At 42.7% G+C, this 27642-nt stretch overlaps 1 protein-coding gene across 2 annotated transcripts; it reads left to right on the top strand.

Moving 5' to 3' along the window:
* The first annotated feature begins 70 nt into the window (after positions 1 to 70).
* LOC310895358 (uncharacterized protein) lies at positions 71 to 27527 on the top strand. 2 transcript variants are annotated; one of them, XR_014580635.1, is made up of 6 exons: positions 71 to 5482; positions 12340 to 12463; positions 15173 to 15313; positions 16215 to 16356; positions 18830 to 18915; positions 25596 to 27527. XR_014580635.1 is itself a non-coding variant. In XM_083826601.1 (6 exons), exons 3-6 carry the CDS (start codon positions 15263 to 15265, stop codon positions 25651 to 25653), a joined length of 381 nt encoding a protein of 126 aa, XP_083682727.1. In that variant the 5' UTR covers positions 71 to 5482; positions 12340 to 12463; positions 15173 to 15262; the 3' UTR covers positions 25654 to 27527. The 2 variants fall into 2 exon arrangements, 1 of the variants encoding a protein (XP_083682727.1); XM_083826601.1 differs by lacking the exon at positions 18830 to 18915 and adding an exon at positions 16494 to 16623.
* The last annotated feature ends 115 nt before the right edge of the window (positions 27528 to 27642 follow it).

The following is a 27642-nucleotide window of genomic DNA, read 5'->3' as shown; positions in this document are numbered from 1 at the left end:
GCTGGGACCGAGCTGTCTGTGGTCATCCACCCCGCCCGATTTCGCCCCCGGCCTCCCTCAGTGCCCATCTGCCGGATTTCGGGGCCGGCCGTTGGTGTGGTTCCTCCATCGCGAGGCTGGAGTCTGGAGCAGGACCGTGTTAAAACTCCTACCGATACCACACAGCCTTACTAATGCTGGGCTTCAGGCACTGCCTTGAAACAGCATTATGAAATTCTGCATAGGTATTGTGATTTTTTGTTTGTTTTTCATGTAGTTTCACCACAGGGGATGAAAGAAGGAACTTTCACAGTGCCCTGTAACACTTCCTCAAAGAAGCACAGAAATAAACAGTCTGGTTTGTCTTTACTTCCTAGCGTTAGAGACAGAGCTAATAACGTTGAAACAATTTCATCTCTTTCACTTTCAATTTGTCTGTCACGGTGACTTGTGGTATAAAGAACAAACATATACCTACCGTGTAGATTTGCTGTTTATGTCTGGATGTTTCAACTCCTATACTGTCCAAATAGTAAGGCCCTTAGCCACTTGCTGAACTGGTGTGGTAGATTTAGGAGTGGGACATGCTTTGAACTAAAAGTGCTAACAGCAGGTTACAAATATTTGTCTTTATCTAAGCCTGTACTAACTCCTCAGGCATTTTCATCTTCAATCCTTCAAGCAACCTGCAATCAATTCACGTATCACCGAGCATCAGGTTCAACACACTTTTTGGGGAGGACAAATCAATGACTCTGTGAGCTCCCCAAAGCACAGTTTGGGAAGTCTTCTTATCAAAGGCCCCATCGGCCCCCTCTGAACCACATACAAACCAGCATCTCTGCTTGCCAGTATCAAACTGGTTCGCCACAAACCTTTAGGACTTTGTGGTAGCAGATTTCTAATGGGGAGCAACAGCTTGTTTCTTGATCTGTGCAGTTTCTGTGATTGCTAGAAGAATGAGAATTTATGCTATAATTATCAAATAAGCAGTAGGAAATGACTGATAAAAACAACTGCTGAGTTAGCTGGTCCTTTCAGGAGTCATTTTTGAGACATGACTGTGTAAAAAGCTACCACTGCCAAAGAAAGTATCAGTCAAAGTGTTTCCATTGGGGACAGAAAAATACTGTGTGTTGATAAGACATTCTTGAATGACATTTCTGGGAAAAGTCCTTATGGGATACTTTCATCTGGCATGGTCATATGATAAAAGCATTTGTGGAGCTCTTGTAGTACAATAAAGCTGCAAGTATGTGACTTGTTCAACAAAACGAAGGCTTGAGGAGAACAGGATTCCTGTCTATCAGGGATTAAACAATAAGGATGAGAAAAAAAAAAAAGAAAAAAAAAAGAAAAAAAAAAGCTGTTTAAACAAAAGGCAAATAGAATGAGTAGATACACAGTGACCATGAATGTGGCTGAACTAAAAAATATGTGGTTTCTAATGATATTACAGAACATTCTTTCAGCTGAGGTAAGCAGGAGGAAAAATCTTGATAGACGGAACATGAAGGGCCTATAAAGGACGTTATAACTGCCAGCAATAGGGGAAAACTGGACTTCAAGAACCAAAATACTTCCTATGAGAAACATCCCCTGCTATCTAAGCAGATTTGTAAAGTTCTGCTTCTTCATTCAGAGATTTGAAGCTACTGTTGATTGTCCCAGATCTGAACTATGGTGGGGTTCTAGCATCATGGATTGGTAGCTGTCATGGATAAGAGATGATGATGTGTATGGGGAATCTGTAACATGATTCTATGATTTATGGATAATTTAACATTTGCAATACCAGCTATGTCTCTGGCTGTGAATCAATACCACTTTGGTACCTCCACCTCCTGTCTGGCAGGGATTGGGATGGGAATTCCTCTGCCACCCTGCAGTAAAACTACCTTGCTGTGCATTATAGCAAATTTGCCCAGAAGCAGAAGAATTTAATCCACCTGTGCTAGATCTCTAGTTTGCCAGGGGCAGCACTGATCAAAAGTGAGGAATCTGTAAGACCACAAGTGCCTCTGCTAAATGGTCAGGGTGGCTAAAAGTGCTTCTACAGAGCTGCCCAGAAGTGCAGAAAGGTAGGGCCTTTCACCTTGGTTTCTGGATCAGTGCCTACCCAGCACCTCAGTTCAGTGGTGTGTTAAAAGCCTCCAGGCAAATCCTCCTGAGAATCGAGAACCGAGAATCGTTGAACAGAGCCGTGCCAGAAGCTGCCAGAGGGGCTGCAGAAGCAAGGACAAGGCTGGTGAGTGCTCTGCCATGTAGCCTGATGCACTGACATGATGCATGGCATGCCTGTGTGGGCAGCACATTAGTTTAGAGATATACCTGAAGACTTTGTCTTTATGGTGGAGCCTTCTCCAGTTCTCTGCCCTGAAGCTGTTGTCCACAAAACTGCCTTCTCCAAAGGAGAGTAATGCTGCAGCTGCCTGAAGCAGTTAGGTTTAGATGATAGCATGGACTGATGGTGTTAGCAGTGATGTTACGCTAGCTCAGCCTGTACCGTGTTGTCTGTCACACCAACCTATTTAAATTATCTCCAGAAATTTTGTACATTCGAGTGTTGATTTATGAGCAATATACAAGGCTGAATTCTAATTAATTTCTTAATGAACCGCCTAATGCCCAAGGTTACCATTGCTGTCAGTGGACTGCACTATAACTTTCCTCACATTCCTATCCACAAGGGGACAGTCTTTCCATCTCTTACCACCGACTAAAACAATTTAAAAGTTAGCTCCTTGAAAAGCTACCATGAAATGAATTAAATCTCATTTCTTTTAAAATACATGTTCATACCTTATAAAATGTTCCACATCTTTGTAAACTATGTGAAGTTACTGAATTTATTGAACTAGTCATAAGTAAAGTTATTTTAATGGAGCTAATGACTTGAAAATGAGTGTACAGCTACAAGACAATCAGTGCAAAGCACAAAATAAAGTTGTGATGATGTACTTTGAGATATCCTTGGAAAAGGATGTCTCTTCCTCTCATTCATCTCTTTTTCTGGACTGGTTACCTACATTTCTTTGACGCTATCTTTCCAATAATGTGATAAATAGTAATAATAACATCAGCAGATTTTTTAATAGAATTTTAATGGGAGAGCTTTTCATTTTAACACAGAAAAATGACTAGAATTATTAGAAATTAGTTTTATAAAGTGTTAGATTATCATGACATTGCTTTCATTTTTCATTAAATACTTGTGAATGGTTAGTCTAACTTTTATACATATGATATTTATATTTTTGTTTCTTATAGGAAAGGTTCAGTTTAGGATTATCTTAGTTTACTCCCATAGTAACAGCGGGCTTCTGGCATTTTCTCAGAATGCTTACACAAATTTTGGGATTCACCTCCTAGTTTGCCTTACTGTTTCCTACTACACAGAATGTGCACTAATACCAATCTCTTATGATGAGCCAGTGACTTGTTACAATAGCTGATTTTTAATATAGCTAAATGGCTGCAAAAGGTGGGCTAACTTTTCACTGCAGTTACAGAAAGTACTGTAACTTGCTCTGAATGTAGGGAGGAACCAGAGAGATTCAGCAGCATATTTCATGCAAAACATCCAGAATAATCTTGTCACTGAGCTTGCTTGGACATTCTTGCAAGATACCATTACTAAGGGGGAAAAAAAAAAAAAAAAAGAAAGAAAAAAAAGGTGACTATAAAACAATAAACCAAGGCTCAAGAAACAGCAGCATTTGAGTACAGCACTGTTTTTGAAACCTAATGGTACCATTACAGATGCCACAGCCTCCTTAACAAAATAAAGCTTACCAAGTATTGCAAAGAGGTTAAATATTATTTCCATTTGAAATTATTTTGGTGTAATATTAGAATACTAATTCAATTAAACATATTAGCAGCATATTCATGTACTTTTCCCTGAGCTGAAGGTCTAAGCTAAAAATGGTAATGAGAAGAAAGAGCAAGGTTTAATTTGGATTTTAAATCCTCAGTTATAAGTCACTGCTCATACCAAGATTACTCACTGAATAGATTCTGTTAAGTGACAAAAGTGAAACTCTTTGGTTTCATTAGTGTTAAGATAAAATCACTTCTGAGTGGACAAAAGTGACGTAAATTATTCGTGTTAGGCAAAACAGGGTTCACTAATCCCTAAATTAAATTTCTGGGCCAACTGTAAAGTATCTTAGTTATCTAAGAGACAGGATTCATTCTTAAACTGGAGCATAATTGGAGTATAATGTTTAAGATTTCGTCAGAGAACAGTGCATCTCAGTCAGAATGACTCAAACGTGGGGTTACTGATGAAAACTGCTGAAAAAGTTATTACAATGGGATACACATTTTCTATAGCTTATGTCCTGTTTTGGAGTTGTAGGGTCTTTTCATTTTATTTTCTTTAATAATAGAAGTCATCGTTACTTGTTGGGTTAGCTTACTACACTCAGTTAGCCTATCTCTTGATACCTCCTGATTCAAAGTCACAGTTCTGACCTAGTGATCAGGACAGATATTAGCAGAACAAAATAAAATAATGCAAGGCTTACACCAGGGGTCCTGACCTCTTCAAAAACTCAGAATTTAGACCAAAAAAAAATGTTGCCCTCAGTCTTGTCTCAACACCATTGCTCTTGGGCCCACAAAAGTTGTTACTTACAGATATTTAGGGAATTGCTAATAGCAGCTTCAAGAACGGCTTTTATAGTTTCCATATTAGAAAAAAAGTAGTCTTTCTTCTGCAGCTCCTCTTGCAATGTATGATTTTTTAAAAATCTGGAGCAGCAGAAGGAATAGCTGCTTTAGGAGAGCATAATGACTGCCAGTTAATAAAAACCTGATTATACCTGAGGTTCACGCAGAAAAAAATCACAACATTATGATAGGTAAGGGCACAAATGTTATTTTTTTCCTTAGCTTGAGCCTGCCTCACCTGTAATATTGAAATATCAGGACGTGGTAAGTGAAAACTGAAACTTCTGACCAGTTCTGGTCTCTCAGTGATGGACAGCTGTCAGTCACTCACTCACTGTCAGCCTTGCTCACTGAACAGCCTGAGAAGTGCGAGCTTTAAACGAACACACTTCTTCCAGAGTCGCTTGGACTTCCCTGTTGCTCTAAACCGTGCTCTCTGTGGGTCATTGGTTAGTTATCTGTCAAAAGATTTTCAAAATCATTGTTTAGTGTTACATTTCTAAATTAATTTATAGGAACCTCAGAAGTTATCTAGCTGCACAAATGCTAAATGGAAGCTGCTGGATCCTCAGAAATTCTGTAATTAATTTTGCTGCCTACATACAGCTTTAGAAAATAACCTATTAGAAACTAATTCTTTAAAAAATGTATTTACCAGAGATTGCTAGACTTTTATTGGATAGAAACGTTTGAAATTTTCCATACGGTAGGTTACCAATAATTATCTCTGCGCAGGTGCTTCCTTGAGCAGCAAGAGCAGCGTCTCGGAGCAGCCAGTTGCCCATCGTCAGGAGTGAGCTGCTCCAGCAGCCGCTGCGCAGCCCTGGTGAGCACTTCCAATTACACACTCGGGAGTTCCCACACCACACCGCACCGCTGATAAGTCTTTCGGGTGTCTCAAGCAATATATGTACCTCTCATATATATTATATCATATTTGCTTTTTTTTTTTTTTTTTTTTTTTTGCCACTAGGAATATCATCAGAGCGCATGTAAAACCACACAAAAATACAAGGAGTATTGACTGGGGTGCCTTCCTATTCAAGTGGCCAGTTACCATATTGGAAAAGGAAGTAGGGTTTCATAGGACTTGTCCTTGGCAAAACTAGGTTTTCACCCCTAAAAAAATATTTATCCCGGTCTCTTGGGTGTTGAAAGTGGGCCAGTTGTCTATAATTTTGCATTTTCACTCTTAGCCTTTTTTTAGATATATACTTTGCCCATCTCTGGGATGTGATTTAGCAACTTCTGTTTTATCCAAGTTTCTAGGGAAGTTACTTAGGTTGTTCCTCCTAAGGCCTGCACTCTGTTCTCTGTATTTAATAAAATTTAAGTGTTTTGTTACACATTACCAAATAAGCATTTTGTGACTCTTTGAAACAAAACTTGAAACGTATTGCAGTAACAACAGGGTTCATTTGGAACAACCAGACCTTAAACATTTGGTGAGTGCTAGTTTTGTGGGAGAAAATATCTTTTCAGAGAGAAATGCTAACATGATTATTTGATGCAGGTCTTCTTTGGGTATTTCCAGGATCATATTCATCTTGAAAATGATTGATAAGGAAACTACTACAAGAGAAAACTCAAATACAACTATTTAACTAATACTGGTGAAACTGTGTGTTATCATGATAAATTGATAGAAAAGTGGTTGAGGTTTCCACAGAACATTTATGGGAGTATCACAGGCCCGATTCTTTACTCTGTAATTCCAACTTTATTAGATGGTTAAATAAATTATATTGGCTCCAAAGTAATGGAAGACACTTTCTAGGAGAAGTACTGCTGCAAAACTTTACAAAATACAGTTTATTTGTAAGGCAAATGAATCTGAGTAGTTAAAAGAGTTAAATGCAAGGAATTCAGCCTTGTTCTGTAATAGGCATGCAGTGCACATTAATATTGTCTCCTCGGTGTTTAGAACGTGCTCAGGTCTACAAGAAGAAATGAACACTTCTCGTGATTATACAGTTTACGGGCTGAAACCCAGAGACAAGGGGCTGTGGTACCTTCGAGACAAAGCTGCGTGTGTGTAAGAGCGGAGCAGGTCAGAGCCAAGCGAAGCACGCTGGCCACATCCAGACATGCGGCTGCAGGAAGGATGCAGGGGAGATGAGAGCTCAGCGGAGCAGAAAGCCATAAGGGCTATTTGCCCTTGATTATTTCAGAGGGACCGGGAAGTGTTATTAAAATATACATGTGTTATTAACGCGTTCCTCTGGCCATAGTGAAAGCAGTGATTATTTTAGGAGAGATTTGGTAGGTGAGTGGCTTAATGAACTGGAGAAAGGAGAATATTTTGCATAGAAAGTACTGTTAGCAGTAGAATGGAAAGGGTTGTGAGAACAGGGCAGGTTAGAGGCACTGACCAGTTCGGTGGAGGCAAAGTCAAGAAATCAAAGCTGATAAACCAGGGAGAGTTCCTCAGTGTGTTCAAAACAAGCACTGCAGTGATCACAGTGACAGGCAATTTCAGCTGATTGAAGAGAAGTAATATGAATAAATGAAAGATAGGAGGATTTCTGTAGCCAAAGTGAAAGACAACTGAGACAGAGAGAAATACTTTAGTTACAAACAGGAAGGATTGATTCTGATACTTCATAGGGAAAGAAATAATGCTTGCTAATTTCTCAGCTATATGGATAGAATTAGAAGACTGATGTACAGAAGGGGGAGGCATTCAATAGTCTCACAACCCAGCATTTTCAGTGACTTCCTGATCTTTTTCCCTCTTCACACCCTCTCCTCTTTCCTTCTTTGCCTACCTTGTCTTTTCCATCCCCACTAAAGGTACTACCTCATAGGAGTTTAAAGCATATTAAGTTCATAGTATAAGAGATGCAGAAATAAAAAAGGAAAAAAGCTAACAGTTTTATACATTTCTTGCACTCATCAAGAAGTTTATGGCAATACTGAGATTTTTACGACCTCAAGTTGCCCTAGTTGGGCTTTATGGACATTTCAAAAAGCAAAGTTAATTTAAGGTACAGTATGAGTAATCTATAGCCACATGAATCCCTTTGACTCAGACAACTACAGCAATTTATTTATTTCAGCAATTCAGTTTATTTTGAGCTTATGCTGATGTGTGTGTATTATAAAAGATAGCTTAGGGCTAAAATTATGCTTTATTTTGGTTGGCACATTGAAAGTTACCTCCCATATTTATCTCCCATTATCTCCTTAAATGAAAGTATCCTGGTAAACAGCATCACTGCCTGTCTTCGTGCCTGCTCTCAGTTTTTTTTCAGCTAATTGTCCTATGTCTGACTTCCAGGTAAAGCTGGCCATGAGAAGCAAAATCTGAAAGTGCTCTTACTTATGCACCTGAAAACATCAGCCTAACAATCACCTATCCTGGTCTTTTCTTGTAGAAAACAGGTCTGCTGACGACTTTGCCACTGGAATATTTATTATTTGGGGGGGGTCGGGGGGAAGGAGGGGGGAGGGAGGGACGGAGGGACAACAATCAGCCAAAGAAAAAAATAGTGGAATAGTTTTTATTTGATTTTTAGATGACTGTTTTCTGATTTAATGGATGCTGCTAGTTTTACACTTGTTTTCACCAGTTTGACTGTATTTTGCTGTATATCAAAAGCACACAGGGTTATGGCTAGACCTTTGTTATGTATCATATAAATCTATTTAAGTGAATAAATAAATAAACACTGCCACAATGGAGTAAGAGTGAAAGATTGCATTGATGCTATTAGGAATAAAAACGTTTTGGAAGTACCACTATCAAATCATCTGTGAAAATGCAATATAGGCACATGCACACACAGCACCTGCAGATTTTTTTCCTTCAGATAAATGTCAAAAATGCAGAAGTCCACTTTCATTTGAATAACTGACATGTTCTTCAAACCCACAGACTGCTTGGCAGATAGCAGTGCATCTTCCATTAATCCTTAAAAATTTAAATATCAGCTTATTTAGCATTCTGAAAGCACAGTAAAGAACAATATGAGTATTCAATGCCTAGATCGTATAAGGTTCTTCCTAGAAAAGACTGCTGTAAGAATAAGGCTAAATCAGTATCAGCTAAATCTGTGGTAGATAATGTAATTTATGTTGCTATGTATCATGTTAACGACTCCAAAACAATGTGCACATTATATTTTTTTCATTTGCAATTTAGGATTCTCAGCATAAGAGATGCAGAGACAAGGATAACCCATGTTTTCCATGAGAGATTCATGGAAACTGAAAAATAAGGTCTTTTAATAGTTCATGATAACTGTTTTTCTTGGCTTAAGTGTAGGTTTTAAAAAATGGTGCTCATTGTTTTGCTTGTAGTTCTTTCATGCATGGACAATCGTGCTGATGATGCATTTACTTCAAGTGAATTTTCCAATTGAAAAAGTGCTCTTGAGTAGTTTAAGTGCTATGAATCACCAAAAACTCATCTAAGTCCCATAAAAGCGCTGGCTGCAAAAACCAGCCCTGAAAAGAAGACATATTGGGATTGTTCTGCATGATTCAGCTAAACAGAAATATATTTTGTCGACACAGAAGAATTTGAAGAATTTGACAGTTCTGTAAAAATGAAATTATAATCTGCTAGAAAGACAGAAATTAACTCTTCTGGAACCCCCTGGTTATATCCCTTGGTCATTCCTCACTGGTCTGAAGCAGAGATTCTGGATGTGAGAACTTCAGCCCTTGAAATGCAGCATTTGTGTGGGATATATTTCATTCCTCATGTCTTTCTCTACTTTTTAATTTGGTATGGTCTCTCTTCTTTTTTATTTTTCTTTGGCTTAGTCCGATTGTTGGAAGTCTTTTTTTTTTTTTTTTTCTGTGATCATTGCCTGCACCATTTGGGCAACTAATATTTCTGAGACAGCGTCTGGTTAGTATGAATGCAATTTATTTATTTCATATATGATAGTATTTCCACTGAAACAACTTGGAGTCATAGGTAGTTGTCAGGGAGACATTACCGATTTTCAAGTTATTATTCAATTCTTTTGTAATTTTTACTTAAGACTACCTTTGGAAGCGGATAACATTAGTTAGTAAATTATAGCACTCGAGCCTTTCAAAAACGTAAAATATTTATTAATAATTTCAAAATGTTAAGCTCTTGGCTTAGATTTTTTTTTAAACTTATGTTTGAACTTATGTTTAAACTTATGCTTGAATGTTTAAACTTATGCTTAAAGTTGCAACTTTAAAAAAGCAATTTAAATATACCGAGAATTTTTTAGAACTTGGTGAAGCTTTCTGTCCCTTGGATAACACTGTGTTACCTCAGGTGAGCCACGCAAGTGCAGGGGCTTCCTCGTGTTTGGAGTTTCTGTCAGGGAAAGGCCCTGGGGCCTGCATCCAGTCACAGACTGCCGGGCCCATGCGGTGGTCCTGTCAGGGCTGAGATGGTCACGGTGGTCGCAGCGCGTTTTCTGCTTGCCATCACTTATCCAGCTGTAGGCCCTTTAGTGCCAGTGCCTGGGATGGTGGATAAGTTTATATACATATATATAAACCCATCCCTGGGGGTGTTCAAGGAAAGGTTGGGCCTGGTGCTTAGGGACATGGTTTAGTGGGTGACATTGGTGGTAGGGTGATGGTTGGACCAGATGATCTTGAAGGTCTTTTCCAGCCTTAATGTTTCTATGATCACCTTCAACTTGCCATGGTGAGAGACAATGATTTTGCCCGCATGCATCCACAGCAACCACGTTCGTTTTAATTCTGTTTCCGAGGTAATTTGGATACCGCATTAAGATGTCAGTGGAATTTGCATGAGGGGTGCCACAGGAGCTGCCTGGGCACCAGCCACCAGCCCCTTCCCTGAGCCACCTCTGTGACAAGACTGGTTGTGCTGATGCTTATGAAAATGAAGTGAAACAAAACAAAACAAAACAACTAGAAATTATGCACCTACACCATGAGGTTTTGCCCTTTCTAACTCATCACCTCTGACACCCAGTAATGATGCGGCCAGAGCTAAGAGCAAGACTGTGGCAGTGACTGCAGGGTTTTGTCAGTGAGGGGAAAAGAGTTGTCTCAACCCAGTTCTGCAGGCTTGGTGTTCCTCAGGTCCTGAAGTGCAGTCCCACAGAAAGGAAGTGCTCAGTCCTGAAGCACTGGTGCCACTGCAGGGACTGGGAAAGTCCTCTTGTGCAGACATAGCCTCAGGCAATCACGAAGCCTCTGATAGCTGCCATCAGCTCCACTCCTGTTGCACTAGGCAGGGCAGGTGGCAGGAGCATCCCTGTACAATACAGTGCTCTGAGGGTTTTGATCCATGCTGTGCCATCACAGGGAGCCCAGGTAGGCCACAAAACCCACATGAGACAAGGAGCCTGAGCTCACCAACCTTGCTGAGCCAGTGGCCACCCCAGCCTTGAAGAGAGGTTGAGTCCCAGATGGTTCAGTGCAGAGCTTTTCCACAGGAGTATTTTCAAGCCAGTGTTTGTTGTATCCAGGAAAGGCCTAGAGGAGGCTTTGGAACTGAAGAATGTGGAAATTTGGCTGGGTAGTTACAGTCCCAAATTCTGGGAGTTTGGTTACAATTCCTTGGGAATCTGGAGTAAGAGTGTCTGAAATGTCCTTCAAGGGTGAAAGAAACTTGAGAAAATTTAAACATTTATCCCATATTTTATTATTTGGTAAATAAGTCAGTTAGCCTTACTTTGAGTATTAACATTCTCATGCTGTTCTTTGAAATAAAACACTCTATGAAGGTGAAATGTAATTAAGTAGCTCACACCCTCTGATGAGCTATTAGAACAGTAACTGTAGAATAAGCAGGAATAAATAAATAGTCTTTTGGCCTCTGCAGCTTCTTGAGGAACATAGAAGATGTCTTCCTCTTCCCCACTAAAAAAAGTAAAAAAAAAAAAAATAAAAGTGTTGGGGGAAGATATGGAGGGGAGGAAAGCTATATGAACATGAATGTTTAGTACTCATTGAAGAGACACATAACAGAGGATGCATTTATATTATAAAGTGAAAATGATCAATGCTCAGTTCTAACTCAGCTTCATCATCTTGAAGACATGCCTCTGTTAAGTACAAGTTCTGTTTTAAATCAAGAACATTTGCTTTGATTTACAGTTAAAACAAATCAAGCTTCCATCCAGGTCTACAACCTGCCTCCCCCTTCCTCCTCTCCTCCTGCAAAGGCAAAAGAGTGATTTGGCACAACATTTGAAATATTGATCAAACAATTAAATGTTATTTTGGGAGAAAAAAAAAAAAAGGTGAGAAAGGCCCATATGGATTGTTCTGCAAAACTCCTACAGTGGGGCGCACAGATTGTGCAACTTTATGACAAGCTCACTTCCCTTTTCAACATAAAACAAAGAACTAAGTTTGCATTTCTAAAACGTTTCTCTTTGCAGTTTGCCTGTTAAGTTTGAATATTGGCACAGAATATTCAAACAGTATCAAACTAATGTTTTTGGAGAGATTTTTTGTTTGTTTGTTTGTTTGTTTTGTTATCCTTTGGTGGTTATTTGCACATCAGGAATTTTGAGGTCACTGTTAGGACTTTCTGAAAGTAGAATGGCCAAGAACTATTTTTTGTGCTGTCCAGTCACATGCATATTCCCTCTTTCCTACTCTGCACAACTCTGATTACACTGTTTTCACAGCTGCCTCATCTGTCATCTCCCAACACCCTTCCTGAGGTTTCCACCCTGCCTATCATGACAGCATTGTGCTTCACAGGGTCAAAGAGGTGGGAGAAGCCAGGATGGGCGACATGAGGGCTGGAAGGAAGGGGAGGATGCCATGCAGCTGAGCCTCAGCACTGATACCTGACGTGCTCCTCTGGATGAGCAGGGGCTTCACGGTAAGCGTATGATGGACTGACATCTACATGCAGGACTGTAGTTTTGTATTCCCAGTCTTCCTGCCTGAGACTTGGTTTGTCACCTGTTCACTGTCCTGCTTCACTGCTTTTCTTCTCCACTATACAGGCCTGTTCCCCAGCACCACGTATGGGGAACAACTGGTCAGTTAGAGGGAGAACTGAAGCAGACTGTGAAACCCGACTCTGTGGTTGTTTGCAATCTGCAATTGTTTGTACTATGTTAGGGGCATGACTTTTCTTAAATTAAATCAAGATCTGAGAAGTGACGTACCCCAGAGATGACTTTGTAATTTCGAGTTTGTGGCTGTTTAAGTTGAGGAACAAAATTACCCCAGACTGCTTCAGGTTGTGGCTAACCAAAGCAGTGCTGACAAGTCAATGGTGGTGCTGTGGTTGTGGAGACTGAGGCAAGTATGGCTGTAGTTTATCCAGAAGTGTTTGTCCACAATATTTTCTCTGAAATAAGAGCAGTCAGCACTGAAGGAGTGCTTCAAAGCTCTTCGGGAGCCACATGTAACACACATTACACAGGCCGTAAGAGTATGTCAGCTCAAAAGAGCACTGCAGAGAGGCTGACCACACCTCACCTTCCAAATAACCTAGAGGTGAAAACAAATAATGAAGCATGTAGCAGGTAAGTTACATGGGATAAGCCTGGAAATGATAAATACAAGATTTATCTTTAGAAAGCAGGGAAAGGAAGAGCCAGAGACTTATAGAACAAATAATCAAACTAGCTGCAAAGACAAATTGGGTTATTCAAGTATACAAATTGTACTAAACCAGCCTAATTTCCTGCTATGACGGGATAACAAGACTTGTGTATTAGGGAAGAAGGAATAGAGTCCATAAATCACAACTTTGGCGAAGCTTTTGTAATAGCTACATATGGAATCCCCTTGAGTATGTAAGGGAGATATGGTCTAGATAAGTCAGTTCTAAACCATTCTGAAACCTAAAGGGTATGGTTATTAATGGTTCACTGCCAAACTGGAGCCTGGTTCACAGGGGAATATCCCAGAGGTCTGCCACGGACCTGGCAATACTGAGTTGAATACTCATTCAGAATAAATTTCAGTAACAGCATTGCTGGTGAAATAAAGAGCATGCTTGCTAAATTTGCAGCAGACAGCATGCTGAGGGAGCTGCAAACACTTTGAAGGGCAGAATTAGGATCCAGACTGTACCTGACGTCTTGGGGAAGGTGATAAGAAAAAAACTGCATAAGTTCATAAGGAAAAACCCTACTCTTATCAAGGAAAATTTGCACTCCGAAACCATAAAAATGGGAATGACTGACAAGGCATAAAAGCCACAGAGAAAATCTTGAATTTAAAGATGCCTGTTGTAGGAAAAAGTTATATATTGTACTGGCCTGTATAAAATAAGGCACGTCGTCTACAACATAAATGAAGTTTTCTTCCTCTGCTCAGTACAGGTGTGGTGTCAGCAGGAGAATGGTGTCAAAGTGTTTTAAATACCCTTACAGAAAGATGCAGGTGAAGTGAGCTGGATCCAGCCATTTTCTTTTTCTCTCCTCTAGATTCAATGACAAAATTAAAGGAACTGGGCTTGTTCAATCTAAAGAGTAGAGAAATGAAAGCAGACAAATTAACCATCTTCAGAAACATAAATGGCAAAGAGGGCAGGAATAACTTCAAAGAGGACAAACAACCTGTCAACAAGTAGTAAAGAGTCTACAATGCATCATGAGAGATTTACTTTCAGTATTGGGAAATGTCTGAGAGCTACAGCAATGAGACAATATTATACATTATCTAGGCAGATGCTGGCATCATCATTTTTAGGATCTGTTTAGAAAACATTGCTCAGGAAAGATATAATAGTAATAAGAATATAATAATAGATATAGCTGATGAGTGGATAGATGGCCTTTCCAAATCCCTTCCTGTTTGTGATGACTCTATAAACGTGTTGGATTAAATATCAGTGTAATAAAAGCAACTCAAAATAATCTTCAGCCAACAGATGTGATAATAAGATTTCAGTATCCCAATTTCAATGTTGTTCTTTCCTGCCCTCAGGAAAGCAGGGCGGGACTGGCCCTTGGCATAAGGGCCTGTCTAAACCATCAGATCGCTGAGACCAGCAAAACAGCACCGTCCTGCTCTGTGTCTTGCTTACTCCTCAAAAGTCAGGCTGGAGAGAGTGAGGTAGCTAGACTAAGTTCATGTTGGGGTGAAGGACCCTTTCCAGGAGCATCATCTCTATCCTCTGGAAGAAGAAGGATTGGCAACACCTTGGCTCCAATCCAGCACTACCCTGTTCTTTCCCCTTACTTTTTCTGAGGCAGGAGTAGAAATGTGCTTGTATTTTGCTCACCCTGTTGAGGAGCCTGTGCCATCCTTGCAGAAGAGAGATACCAATCCCAATAAACTTTCTGTGACTATCTCAACAGCACAAATTTTAGTAATTCTTTAGCTAAAGTCACCTTTGTCTGGGGAATACAGACATCTCAAGAGAGAATTTGAGGATGTATAATGAAGTCCTTGTGATCATCTGTTATAAGCCAACTGGATTGTGAATTGTAGATAATTGGATGCACTGATATAATGAGCTGAAGACCCATGTGACAATTAATAATTCTATCTAAATAAAGTTCTAATTCAATATTTTTGGTAATGTAACACTAAATGTAATAGAAGAAAATAATATCTTCCCTCTCAGTTTTTCATAGATGAGTTAGAGTGCAAACTCCTGCCTGCATGCTTAACCTGACTTCTGCAGAACTGTTGGCAAGTATGTGATCGAAAGTGGATGGACAGGCACGGACTTACAAGGGACACTGACAGGTGTCAGTACAATAAGGTAAGCACATTCTTGTGCCCTGTAATGTGTCAAGAGTCATATAACCATATAGCCCCTTTGCATTTCCCCTTTTGATCGGAGGTGCAAGTCTTCATACGTACAGTAAACTTACTTAAAGCCTAACATCACTAAACAGTGATCCTAGCACCTCTCATCACTAAATAAAGTGAAGGCTTTTCAATAGAGTTCTCTCCTCTCTTCTGTAGCCACAAACATGGTTCATGTTTGTAGTGCAGTAATATGGGACTCCTTGGGTCAGAGTATTGCAAAGAGGGATAAAAAAGGAATCCGAAGCTTGTGGTTCTAGTGGTTCCCTGGTGGAATCACAAGACAAAGAGTTTGAAGCCTGAATAAATTTTAAGTTTTTGAAGTACCTACTTGGTGATTAAAGATTTCAGGTCTTCACTAAAGCTTTGGATAATATTTCTAACATCAAAACTCTCTGAGAAAGATGGATATGTAATGGATCAATAAGAGGAATGACTTTTGCATTGCCAACCTGTGCTTTACAGTCACATGTTAAAGATGAAGTGGAGATATTTTCTATCAATCCATTGCTTTTGAGAAATTGCTTGGCCTCCACTGAGTCACTTATCTTTGCAGCTGTCCTATCATTAATAATTATATGTAAATAATATAGATGCTTCTCTCATGCAAAAAGAACCCCAAGAGCACGTTAAGCCTCTCCAGTACTCAGTTCCCATCTTCTGTCATTTTATGTGCTGTATAAATAAATTCTGTTCCACATAAATACAAGGTTGAACACATACAGTCCACGATTCAAAGATGATCTGAAGTGAATCCTTCGCACCCACGAGTCCAGCTCTTGAACAGTATTCCTTCCAGCAGACTCAGGTCACTTGCTGAATTACTAATAGCATGATATTATTTCTCCTGGCAGATCTGCACCTGGGCATGCTGGAAGGCAGGACACATCAGTGCTTGCTGCTGGTGCTTTCTGAATGGCCACAAGGAGCCCGTGGTAGCTGCGGTCCCACCAGACAGCATGGGAGGGGGACAGGGCAAGGAGGCAGCAGCAGGAGGTGAGTGGAGAGAGGAAGGGAAAAGGCTCACTGCTCCCCCACCTGCAACCCCTGCTGGGCTTTAATTTGCCCTCAGCCCTCAGGCACCCCAGATTTGCTCCTAGTTTGTAGAACCTCCTTGCTGCCTCTATCTGCAGGAGCCTTCAACCCCATTGCTCTTCTTCCATCCATCACCACCCCTCCTGCATCAGGCAGGCAGCAGGCACCCTGCGACTGCCTGCTCTGCGGGTGCCAATTAGCAGCCATCACTTTCCACCTATGCAAAAGGTAAGAGAAGGAGCAACACCACAGCTCTTTGCTGAGCACAAGTTCAAAGCTGTTCTTTCCAGGGAAACACTTAATGAATCAAAATCTCAAGCAGGAGAGACAAATTATAGCAGAATGAATCATATTGCTGTGAAATTGGTTCAAAATTGCAAAGAAGAACAACACAAAATACGAACACTCCTTCTTAATTCTAAAATAAGGGATTCATATTATGAAGGAAGTTTAAGGAGCTATTTTAAATAGGGCAAGGTTTTAAGTCACCTGTTACCATTGAGAGTTTGGTGACTCCACCTTCTGAACAGTTAACTCAAGTCCAGGAGAAGCGCGTCAGCTCCTGCATTAACAAGACCTTATTTAGATAAAACACAGTCTAACCACCACTACTTTGATCTCTTTTATATGTTTATTTAGACTTGAACTTGTGCTAAATGCAGAACTGGGAAAATTTTAAGTGCTGAGTCAAGTTCATAATGAGGAAACTAACAAAAGTTGTAAAGAGGAAGAGTTCTCTCTATTGTTCCTTTGCAGTAAAACTTTTCTTTGACTTACAGTAAAGACTAAATGATGTAAATGATAAAGAGGATGTAGCACTGCTGTTTTGTGGCATGGCTGGGTGGGGACAATGTAGCTGGTGCACAGAGACTTCTTCATCCTGTGGCTGCTTCCACCTCTGTCTTTCCTTGTGCACTGTTCTGGGGTGATGGTCCCTAAACAAAAGCGTTGGTTTCCACAGCAAGCTGGTGTCTGAGGAGCAAGGCATTTCACAAGGCGGTGGTGGTGCTCCAACTCTCTACACTACACCCTGGGGACTGTTTTTTGTGGAGCAAAAGGGGTCGCCCTGTGCCCAGAGTAAGGGCTTTGCCCTGTGCACAGCAGCTCACCGTCCTAGCTGATATCTGGGTCCTCCTATTCTAGGAAGCCAAAGCAATATTGCTCTCCACTGGTCCTGAAACTAGTTTAGCTGCTAATGTAAGTAAGTTGGACAAGATCATTGTCTGTCCCATCAGGGACACTTTGGAAGCCAGGCTGGGGTTCCTGAGCCGTGCTGGTGTTGTTCTGTCTCTGCTAGGAGCTCTCACTTTTCAGCACCAGCTGCAGCAGGGGCTGTGGCATGGTAGCGTCACCGGAGTGGGCATCCATGCTCTGCAGGAGGCTTTTGGTCAGGGGATTTGTTGCTCAGCTTCTGCTCAGAGCAGGTGGGAGCTTTGTTCAGAGTGAGCTCCGCAATTGTCCACCATGAGCATCCCTAGATAATGGATTTGCTGTCATCAAACAACAGTGACCCTATCTCAGGAAAAACCTGCAGATCCCCCTAACACTTCAGGTCACTAAAGCCTGCAGTATTAAGTACGCCTTCATTTTCATGTATTACGTCTGCTGCTCCTCACTGGTGGCAAGGAGGAGGTGAGAGCTTACTTACAAAACCTCTGGCCACACCCCGCTGGCACCGGCTCTGAGGCACAGAGCAAGGCCATCATCAGCTTCGGCTCTGTGCAATTCCCGAGTAACACAAAGGAGAATCCATCCATCCACCCACCAGCATCCAACAGCTGCATGCTAAGAGCAAGGGAGGTGAAATATTTCCCATGTTGTACCGGCGTCTTTCACTTGCCTGCTGGTGACACTGGGGAAGCAGCTAGATAGGTATTTCTGGGATGGTGATCCACAGTGAAATGATTAGCTGTCCGGGCATTTAAGTGGTCACAATTAGGCTTAGGCGTCCTGAGAACAACCCTTGGAGATAAATAATAGAAATTCACACCTACCTACAGTTGGTCCTACAGTTTTTCAGCCTATTTGGAGGCAGGCTCAACGGGAGAGTGGGAAATTAGGTGTGTAAATCTTCTTGAGCGCCTTGGGCAGTCAGCACTTGTCCTAAGGAGCTCTGGCAGTCGCTGTCTTGGCCTCACTCATTCAGTCTTTTAACCTGCTGTTCCCAGCATCACCTCCTTGAATAAAAATGCTCCTGCCTTGCAGTGCATGCTTCCCTGAGGGCTGCTCTTCTAAAGACCAACAAATCTTACTTCCATCCTAACATGGATGCCTGTGAGTATGGCTTGGTACACCTAGAATATCAGTGGGAAATAAGTTCAAGACCGCAGTGGCTGGTTGAAGCACAAAAGATTTTAATCTCAATACCCTTACTGGAAATTACCATACGTAAGAATAACTTCTTTAATTCCCTCCATCATTTTCTTTTTTTCAGTGGAGTTTGAAGAGATGCATGAGAGCAGCTTGGACTCCAGAGAGGTTTCTTGCAGAGTTGAGGACTTAATTTGAGAATAATTTCCAGTAAGTCACCAGGAAAGATTATGAGCTGTGAGGTCTTGCAGGATATTAAGAATTATATCACTCCTTCCAAAGTTATAAGCAAATCCTATGTTGGTGTGATAAATAACCCCATGGTTAACAAAAGACAGGGAGCAACAAATGTCCTTGCAAACTAGAAGAGGTCTGTTTTCCAGACACTGAGGTAGTGAGAGCTACAGTTGTTGTTCTAATGCTGTTAATGGGCGACAGTATGCTAATTAGTCAGATTAACTAAGCGGGTGAGTCATGCACTAACCCTTCTTGAAAGAAAGTGCCCATTTTGAGATGCTAAATGAGAACATAAATGCAATCAGGCATACAATTCCTGAAAGATAAGACGAGTGCAGACCTGCTTGTTAATGTAGCCAGTGAAATTAATTCTGTTTTGAAGAAGGGTGCACTTTTTCATATTCAGGGTTCATTTTAATGGGAAAGGGTACAAAACCTTCAGATACATACAATGCATTTCACTCAGGTCTAAGTGTCTTTAATGACTTAACATTACAAAGATATTTCTGATATTCTTTGCTGTGTTTGCACCTTCAGAAAGTTTTTTTTTTTTTAATTAGAGGCATTCAAATGTTTCAAATGAAGACAAAACTATAATATCTGAAAAAACACAAAGCCCTCTCAGCCATAATTGAGGCAAAAATCTTAAAAATGTTTATTGTGAATGCTCAAGACCTTATGCTGCATAAGTGCTGTCTCCCCACATTTGAAGAAGTGGCACTGATGTGTGCAGAGACTGAAGCCGTGGTATGGTCACGGTGCTGGGGGCAAAAGGTGGTGACTGCCACCCCACAGGGAGGACTGGGTTGTCCTTCTGTGGAGGAGGTTGGTGCTGTTTTTTGGTGTGTGAGGTCCATCCTTTCTTGGTGGCCGCCGACTTCATGCATGTTAGCCTATTGTAAACTTTATCTTCATCACTCACAGAATCTCAGAATGGCTGAGGCTGGAAGGGACCCCTGGAGGTCACCTGGTCCACCCCCCTGCTCAGTCATGGCCACCCAGAGCAGGGTGCCCAGGCCCATGTCCGAGTGGCTTTGGAAGATCTCCAAGGAGGGAGCTCCACAGCCTCTCTGGGCAACCTGTGCCAGTGCTCCATCACCCTCACATAAAGCAGTGCTGCCTGGTGTTCAGAGGGAGCCTCCCGTGTGCCAGTTTGTGCCCATGGCCTCTTGTCCTGGCACTGGGCACCACTGAACAGAGCCTGGCTCTGTCCACTTGGCACCTCCCTTCAGGTATTTACAGACATTGATGAGCTCCCCCCGAGCCTCCTCTTCTCCAGGCTGAGCAGTCCCAGCTCTCCCAGCCTCTCCTCATAGGAGAGGTGCTACCATCCCTTCATCATCTTCACGGCCATTCTCTGGACTCCCTCCAGTAGCCTAATGTCTTTCCTGTACTGGGGAACCCATAACTGGACACAATACTCCAGTGCTGAGTAGAGGAGAAGGGTCACCTTTCATGACCAGCTGGTGGAATTGTGCCTAATGCAGCCAAGAATACACTCATAATGGTGTAGGGATCAAGAAAACATAAATGCGTGGTGGTTTTACTCGGGTGGGCAGCTGAGCTCTACCACAGCTGCTCTCTCACTCCCCCTCCTCAAAGGGAAAGGGGGAGAAAATACGATGAAGAGGGCTCAAGGGTTGAAATAAGGACGGGGAGACCACTCACCAATCATTGTGACTGGCAAAACAGACTCAGAGTAGGGAGATAGTAAGATTTATTGCTTATTACTAACAAGCTAGAGAAGTGAGAAACAAAGGAAAAAAAAAAAAAAACAAACAAAAAAACACCTTCCCCACATTTGCCCTCTTGCATCTCCTCCACCCAAGCGGTGCAAGGGAACAGGGAATGGGGGCTGCAGTCAGTCCCTAACGCTTCATCTCTGCCGCTCCTTCATGGTCACTCTCTGCCCCTGCTCCACGCGGGGTCCCTCCCACGGGATGCCGTCCTTCCCGAACTGAGCCTGCGGGGGCTGCCCACAGGCAGCAGCTCTTCAAGAACTGCTCCCACATGGCTCCGTACCACGGGGTCCATCCCCCAGGAGCAAACTGCTCCAGCACGGGTCCCCCATGGGCGGCAGCTCCCCCCAGGCCCCCTGCTCCTGCGTGGGCTCCTCTCCACGGGCTGCAGCTCCGGCCCGGGGCCTGCTCCTGCGGGGGCTCTCCACGGGCCGCAGCCTCCTCCAGGCCACATCCACCTGCTCCACCGGGGGCTCCTCCACGGGCCGCAGCCTCCTCCAGGCCACATCCACCTGCTCCACCGGGGGCTCCTCCACGGGCTGCAGCGTGGAGATCTGCTCCGTGTGGGACCCATGGGCTGCAGGGGGACAGCCTGCTCCACCAGGGGCCTCTTCACAGGCTGCAGGGGAACTGCTGCTGTGTGCCTGGCGCACCTCCTGCCCTCCTTCTGCACTGACCTTGGGGGCTGCAGGGCTGCTTCTCACTCGCCTCTCCCACCTGCTGTTGCACAGCAGTTTTTTTTTTCCCCTTTCTTAAATCTGCTCTCACAGAGGCGCAAACAACATTGCTTATTGGCTCGGCTCTGGCCAGCGGCAGGGCCCTTATCTAACATGGGGCAGCTTCTGGCTTCTTCTTGCAGAAGCCACCCCCACGGCCCCCCACTACCAAAACCTTGCCACGTAAACCCACTACAAAATGGTGCTAGCAGCCATCACACATTGTCGATGCTTGAACTAAACGTGGTATCCGGACAGAAATCTGTGTCAGTTTTCCCATCTTCTGACATGGAGACAGGAGGAAGCACCTGCATGCAAACGCATGGGCCCAGTTCTTAGCAGCTCTTCAGCCGTCACACCTGCAGTAGTCCTGGTTCCTGGTGGGGTTGGCAGATGGACACCTCTCAGGGTGAAAGCTGTGTCTCTGCATGGGCTGGGCAGTCAGACAGTGCTGTGAGGAATATTAACACTGCGCAGAAGCTCAGTGGGAGCAATGCCTGTGAGGTTTCTCTGGTCATCCCCCTTGGGGAGGACCCAAGAAGAAAATGCAGGCCTCACCACAGCTCCAATGTGCACTGAATTCACCAGCAAAATATTCTGTCTCATGGTTGTTTTTGATTGTGTTCTGTCACTCATCATTTGCCAGAACCGGTCATTTTTCTTAAATATTTCCTGCACTTCTAGTCTGATTTCAAGACAGCTACTGGGCAGCAGGATTGCAGAAATGCTGGCTCCATCAGTCTTCTTTCTCTCCTAACCCCAAATATTCCCAGCGCCGTTGTAATGGCTACTGTTCCCATCCTAAAGGTGGCTGCACTTAGGTGACTGGTGAAGTGATCCCCATATATTTTTGCAATTCTCTGAAGTGCCTTGAGGCTTGCAAAAGGCACTATATAAATCAATTAATAACAATATCAGAGGTCAGTCAGCCAATAAGAATACAATTTAGTTTAATGAGAGATAAATAAGACAGACAGAGTGAGAGGGGAAAGGAGCTACAATGTTCCGTGCTCGGTGCCAGGCTCTAAATATGCTAGCTCCTCGCTTTATCACAGTGATCATCAGAAACACGAAAGATAATTGTGTCATTGCCATTTCTTAGTCCAGTGTAATATCTATTACTGGTTTTGATGTCTTACTCAGCTCTGTGCCAGTATGATTTTAGGAAGAGTGTACATTATTTTCATGAAAACAAATATGAGCATGAGGAAGCATTTTTCCCTTGCGTGCAATTCCTACTAAAGAATTTACATTCTTCTAATTTACTGGTTTACTGCACCACTTAGTGCACTCCTGAGATGTGCAGAATGTCCTCGCAGTTAAGAATGTGCAGATGAAATTTACCCTTTTTGCACTGAATCACTCACTCTTCCCTTGGAAGTCACCATGCTCTTTCCTCCCTCTAAATCTCCTTTAACCGTTCTAGTAAAAGACTAGATTATTCTGCACAGTCACAAAATGGATCCAAAACACTGGCTGACGGTTTATCTGGAATTTAAGACAGATATTTTTGCGACAAATCTTGTTTTAAGCAGGTGAGTGGAAAGACATCGCTTTACATTTGATTCTTCCTATTATATGGGACTGCAGATGTAGAAATAAAAATTCTCCACTGTAGCCCCAAACAAAAAGCTGGGCTGCACCATCCTCATCAAAAGTAGCGTTTGGTTGGACCAGATGATCTTGGAGGTCTTTTCCAACCTTAACGATGCTATGGTTCTGTGATTCTGTGATTTGACAAGTTGTCAGAAGATGCAGAGGATGTGGGGAGATATTGCCTAATGGGCTAGGGGACGGGATAGAGGAGGCCTGTGTGGCAAGAAGTGGAGGTGTTTTATGTTCGTGCCCCACCAGGACACAAGCTGCAAAGCCTCTCGATGTATCTGTGTCCACACGGACCTGGTGGGACGTGCTGGATGATGCTGAAGAGCTGCTGGGGAGGTGGCAGCTCCTGCCCAGCCCCTGCACGTGCCCTTCTTGGGGGCACCCTGGGGCCTTGATGGGGCGGGAGCTGAGAAATGTTCCAAGGCTCGGTATTACAGAAACAGCCATTAGGAGCAGAGCATGAAAGGTGTGTCTAAAGCAGAATGAAGCAGAGAGTGAGCCCATAGCTGTAGGGCAAGGCTGACTTGGGCTAAAATTTGACACAGCTTCATGTGGTGTCATTACGTGCAGCTCTGCTCACCTGCCTGTTCGCAGAAACCTCTGCCTGTCGCTGCAGCTGCGCTCACTGCAGGTCTCTGGCAGCTATCGCTACATCCTGCGGTAACGGGGGTCTTGTTCACACCTCAGGCCCCGTGGCCGTGGTTAACGGAGGCAGAGAGCGGAAGAGATGTTCCTAAAGCTCTTTGGCAAAAGCCAAAGCCAAATGGAGCTGACCACATACATTAACACTTCCAAGGTTGCATGCCCAAAAATGCGACGTACGTTTTTAGTGTCTTTTCATGTGCCTCAAAATAACTGCCCATGCAAACATGGGGGGGGCCCGCTTCACACTTAATTAACCCTCACGCAAGCAGCTCAGATTTGGATATGAAAGCATTGCTTCTGCAAGAGAAGCTGCTTTTTGTTATCTCTCCTCTATGCCCCCCTCCAAAAAAACAGCCCCTGGAAACTCTAACAAGAGATTAGCTCAAGCTGAGGCCAGGCTGTAATGTAAATAGCCAGACAGTGAACAGAATGGCTTCTTTTATCAAACTTAACATCCCAAAGCTCTACTGATTTCACTGTCATTATGGTAGTGATTAATTTGACCCAGAGTACTGCCACCCACTGCTAAAGCCTTCACTGCATCCCTGTTGATAGCTCTCATGACAGAGATTACAGTCTGCCACTGCGCTGTCCATAATTAGTACTTGCCAAAATGAGATTTGCCTATGGTAGCCCACTGCCCATGAGAAACCCATTCAAAATTAGAACACGCTTTGGAAAATAGAAGACAGTTCATCCTCTAATTGGAACCAATGAGTAGAGAATGAAGACTCTTTTTCTCATCTCTCAAGTGTTCTTCCAGATCTAAAACATGATTTTCTGAGTCCTCTCTGTAGCTGTCAGTACCTGTCCCCTGGCCCAGGGAACACCTCGAGCAGGGGTCACACCACGTGGGGCACTGGGATGAGCCACATTTTTCCAGGGAGTGGAGGAGGGAGGGGAGAGGGAAGCTGGGCGGTACCTGCCTGCCTTACATGCTAGCACAGGAACGTAAGGGTCACAGCGACTGGGATGTACACATCTGAGACTTCAACATTTCGGGCTGGACTAGACATGGAGTCTGATACACAATTCGCTACAACCTTTTGTTGTTATTATCCACTGTAAGAGGATGGGAAGTGCTGCAACCCTGAATGCAAAGAGTCTGTAACCACAGCCAGTATCGCTAAGGGCTGTGATAAAAGTCTTTTGTTATACTCTGAACTACAGGGATGGTGCATGGTATTTGCCAACATGAAACATGCACTGAGGCAGATGTATCTGGTCTTGCTACTGGCAGGTTGAGAAGTTCACACACGGTACAACAAGGGATGAACATAGAAAGGAAAACAGGAAAAAAAAAAAAAGAGATGCAATTAAGAATAAATATGGTTTAGCATTTTGGTTAGATATAACTCCGTTTTTCTCTAGTACAGTAACTCAGCAACTACAAGTACATGTAGATGTACATGTACAAATGCACCCAGCTTGTATTGAGCTCTGTAGCTGACTGCAAGAAGGAAGGGCAGGGCCGGGCTTTGCTTTATCTGAAATAAAGCCATCCCTTGGAGAAGGACAGCTGCCTTTTCCTGCTGGACCGTGGGAAGGGAAAGGAGAGCAATGCAAGCATTGGCAGGGATGAGTGAGAGGCTCTGCTGGCACAAGACACCGTTTCCTTCAAACAGCAATAGTTTACTATTGGGATTTTGTTTTTTTTTTTTTTTGGGAGTTTGATGGGATGAATTTGGGATGGACACAGAAATGGTAAATGCTATCAGAATAAACAACCATATATTGATCAACTGAGGTTGATGCCCGGTGATGTTTTTCACAGAACAAGCAGAACAATTGGTATTTTTGTGATCAGAAACATAAATCCATACAGCTACAAGACTTGTTCTCACTCAAGACCCAACCTAAAAATAAAAAGAAGGAACCCAGAGAATGACAGCTTTGTGCTTGCCAAAGTAGACCGCTGTTGGGAAAACTTTCTGCCTTTTCATTTCAGCATTGACAGTGCTCAGAAGCTCTTGAAACAGATGAGGAATATATCATGGCAAAAGTGAATCCTTGGAGAGTATTTCACAAGAGGTGGTGGTGTGCCAGACATACTTCTTCACAAATGTTTTTCATATTTTTTTCCACTAAAAGAAGCAGAAGAGCTCAAAAGACAGCAGTATTTTTTGCTAAGTGCGGGTATTTTTTGCTAAGTGCCCAGCCACTGATGGAAGTGCCACACTTCCCTGCAGCAGGTGAATTAATCTTTGTGCAGCCCTGTACGTAAACACCATGCATTAACCTTATCATGCTGGACTCTGTTCCTGAATCCTGCACAGCCAGATGATGGCTTTCACCCTCATCTCCAGCAGAGGTGCTGTTAAGAAGAGGATGTTCTTCAGTGCCACGATAACCATCTGATCAGCCCTGACCTGGGCGAGTTACAGGGAGGCTCACTGCTGAAGGCAAGAAAGACCTCACTGCAAGGCTGCAACCCATCGCAGCTCTGCACTGGCGGTTAGACAGAAACCTTCTGGCCAAAGCGCAGCTGAAGGTGTGGGCCAGCTGGAGATCATCTAAAAAGGGAAAAATCAGACTACTTGCAGATGTAAAATTCATAATCGGGGAGCAGAGACTGAATCGCAGAGAAAAGGAAAGTCTAGAGAAAAGCAAGGTCTGGTAGTCCTCAGGTTTGCAAAAAAAGCTGCTGCAAAGAGTTGGAATGTCTTTCCTCATCCACTGAGATAAAGTAGCTTTGAAAGTTGTGCCATTTGTGCAAGTTTTAGATGATTTAATTGTGAGCTTGATTTTTTTCGAAAATACTTGTCTTCTCTTTTAGTGTTTTCCTGGAATCATCTCTTTAAACTAATGAGACATTAAAGCCAGACATTAGGAAGCATTTTCTAACGATGACGCTGCCTGCATCCTGTCACACATCGCTACAGAGGCTGGCGAGTCAGCAAACGTCTGCCGGGGCTGCTCTGGGTGTCGCCGACCCCGCCGTGGCGTGGGGAGACCTCGGCGAGCCCCAGCCGCTCCTTTCCCCATCGCTCCGGCAAGTCCGAAGATTTACTTCCAGCCTGAAGGTAATCACTCAGTCGTGATTCTGACCTACAGCTTAATGTGCCCCCTCGCTATAGTTACAGCCGTCCTCCTTCTGGTTATGCTCCCTGCTGTGACTAATGGGATCTATGCAGTTAAAGAGGTGATTTTTAAAGAAAAAGATCCAAGTTGCAGTGCTGCTACCAAGTTTACAGCTTTAGCAAAAGCAATGGCACAGTACTAACGACAGCAGTCCTGACTACGGCCTATGAATTTGACATTTGTAGGTGTACATTTATACACCTCTCTCCAGACCTACAGACCCCTAAATGCACAGGAAGCAAATGATCTTTTGTTACTGTTTATGCCATGGACAGTGAGTACCAGTTTAGGTATTTCCTATTCACAGGGAAATGTGCTTAAACTAGACATACTCCATTCAATATTCTTAATCAGCCAAAGTTTTTTTTTTTTTTTTTTCTTTTTTCTTTTTTTTTTTCTTTTCTTTTTTTAAACTGAGTTGTTTTGCACAAATGCACACAAAAATGGAAAGCAGCTTGCAAAGAATCATAAAATACCACAGGAGAGCCTGAGATACAAAGCCAGCTTTACAAACATGATTCTTCCAGTGCAGTTTTCTCAAAGACGTTTAAGGGTGCTATGAGGGACCATTTGTTAAAGACGAAACCATAAGGATTTTGAAGGTATTTTACAAAGTACATCTTACCTCAACCATTAATAAATATTCCTTTTGAAAACACGGCAATGATTGAAGAGTTTTCCAAATGGAAGAATATTTTTTTGGATTAAGTGATGATGCCACTTTAAATAAATCCAACTGATTTTCTCTGTGTGTATGTGTGTATGGATGCTATAGGAAAATAAAAATTTGGGAAAATTCTACCTTTGTTTAAATCTCCTTCCATTGTTTTTACTTTCTAAATGGGTTCCCTGTATCTGTTCACTTGTAAGGACAATTAAATTCAAATGCAACAGATCACAGAAGCAAATGCTAC

Source organism: Anser anser (assembly GCF_964211835.1).
Source record: "Anser anser genome assembly, chromosome: 2".
Lineage (NCBI taxonomy): Eukaryota > Metazoa > Chordata > Aves > Anseriformes > Anatidae > Anser > Anser anser.
The sequence above is the reverse complement of the archived record's forward strand: the minus strand, read 5'-3'. Positions and strand labels throughout refer to the sequence as shown.

What these genes read in the sequence shown, in the direction of transcription:
- LOC310895358 (XM_083826601.1), top strand. Translation starts at nt 15,263, where the DNA reads ATGGACAGGCACGGACTTACAAGGGACACTGACAGGTGTCAGTACAAT. An exon ending in CAAGGAGGCAGCAGCAGGAG is followed by an intron (nt 16,357 to 16,493) that starts GTGAGTGGAGAG and finishes CTCTATCTGCAG; the next exon opens with GAGCCTTCAACCCCATTGCT. An exon ending in ACTTTCCACCTATGCAAAAG is followed by an intron (nt 16,624 to 25,595) that starts GTAAGAGAAGGA and finishes TTTTCATTTCAG; the next exon opens with CATTGACAGTGCTCAGAAGC.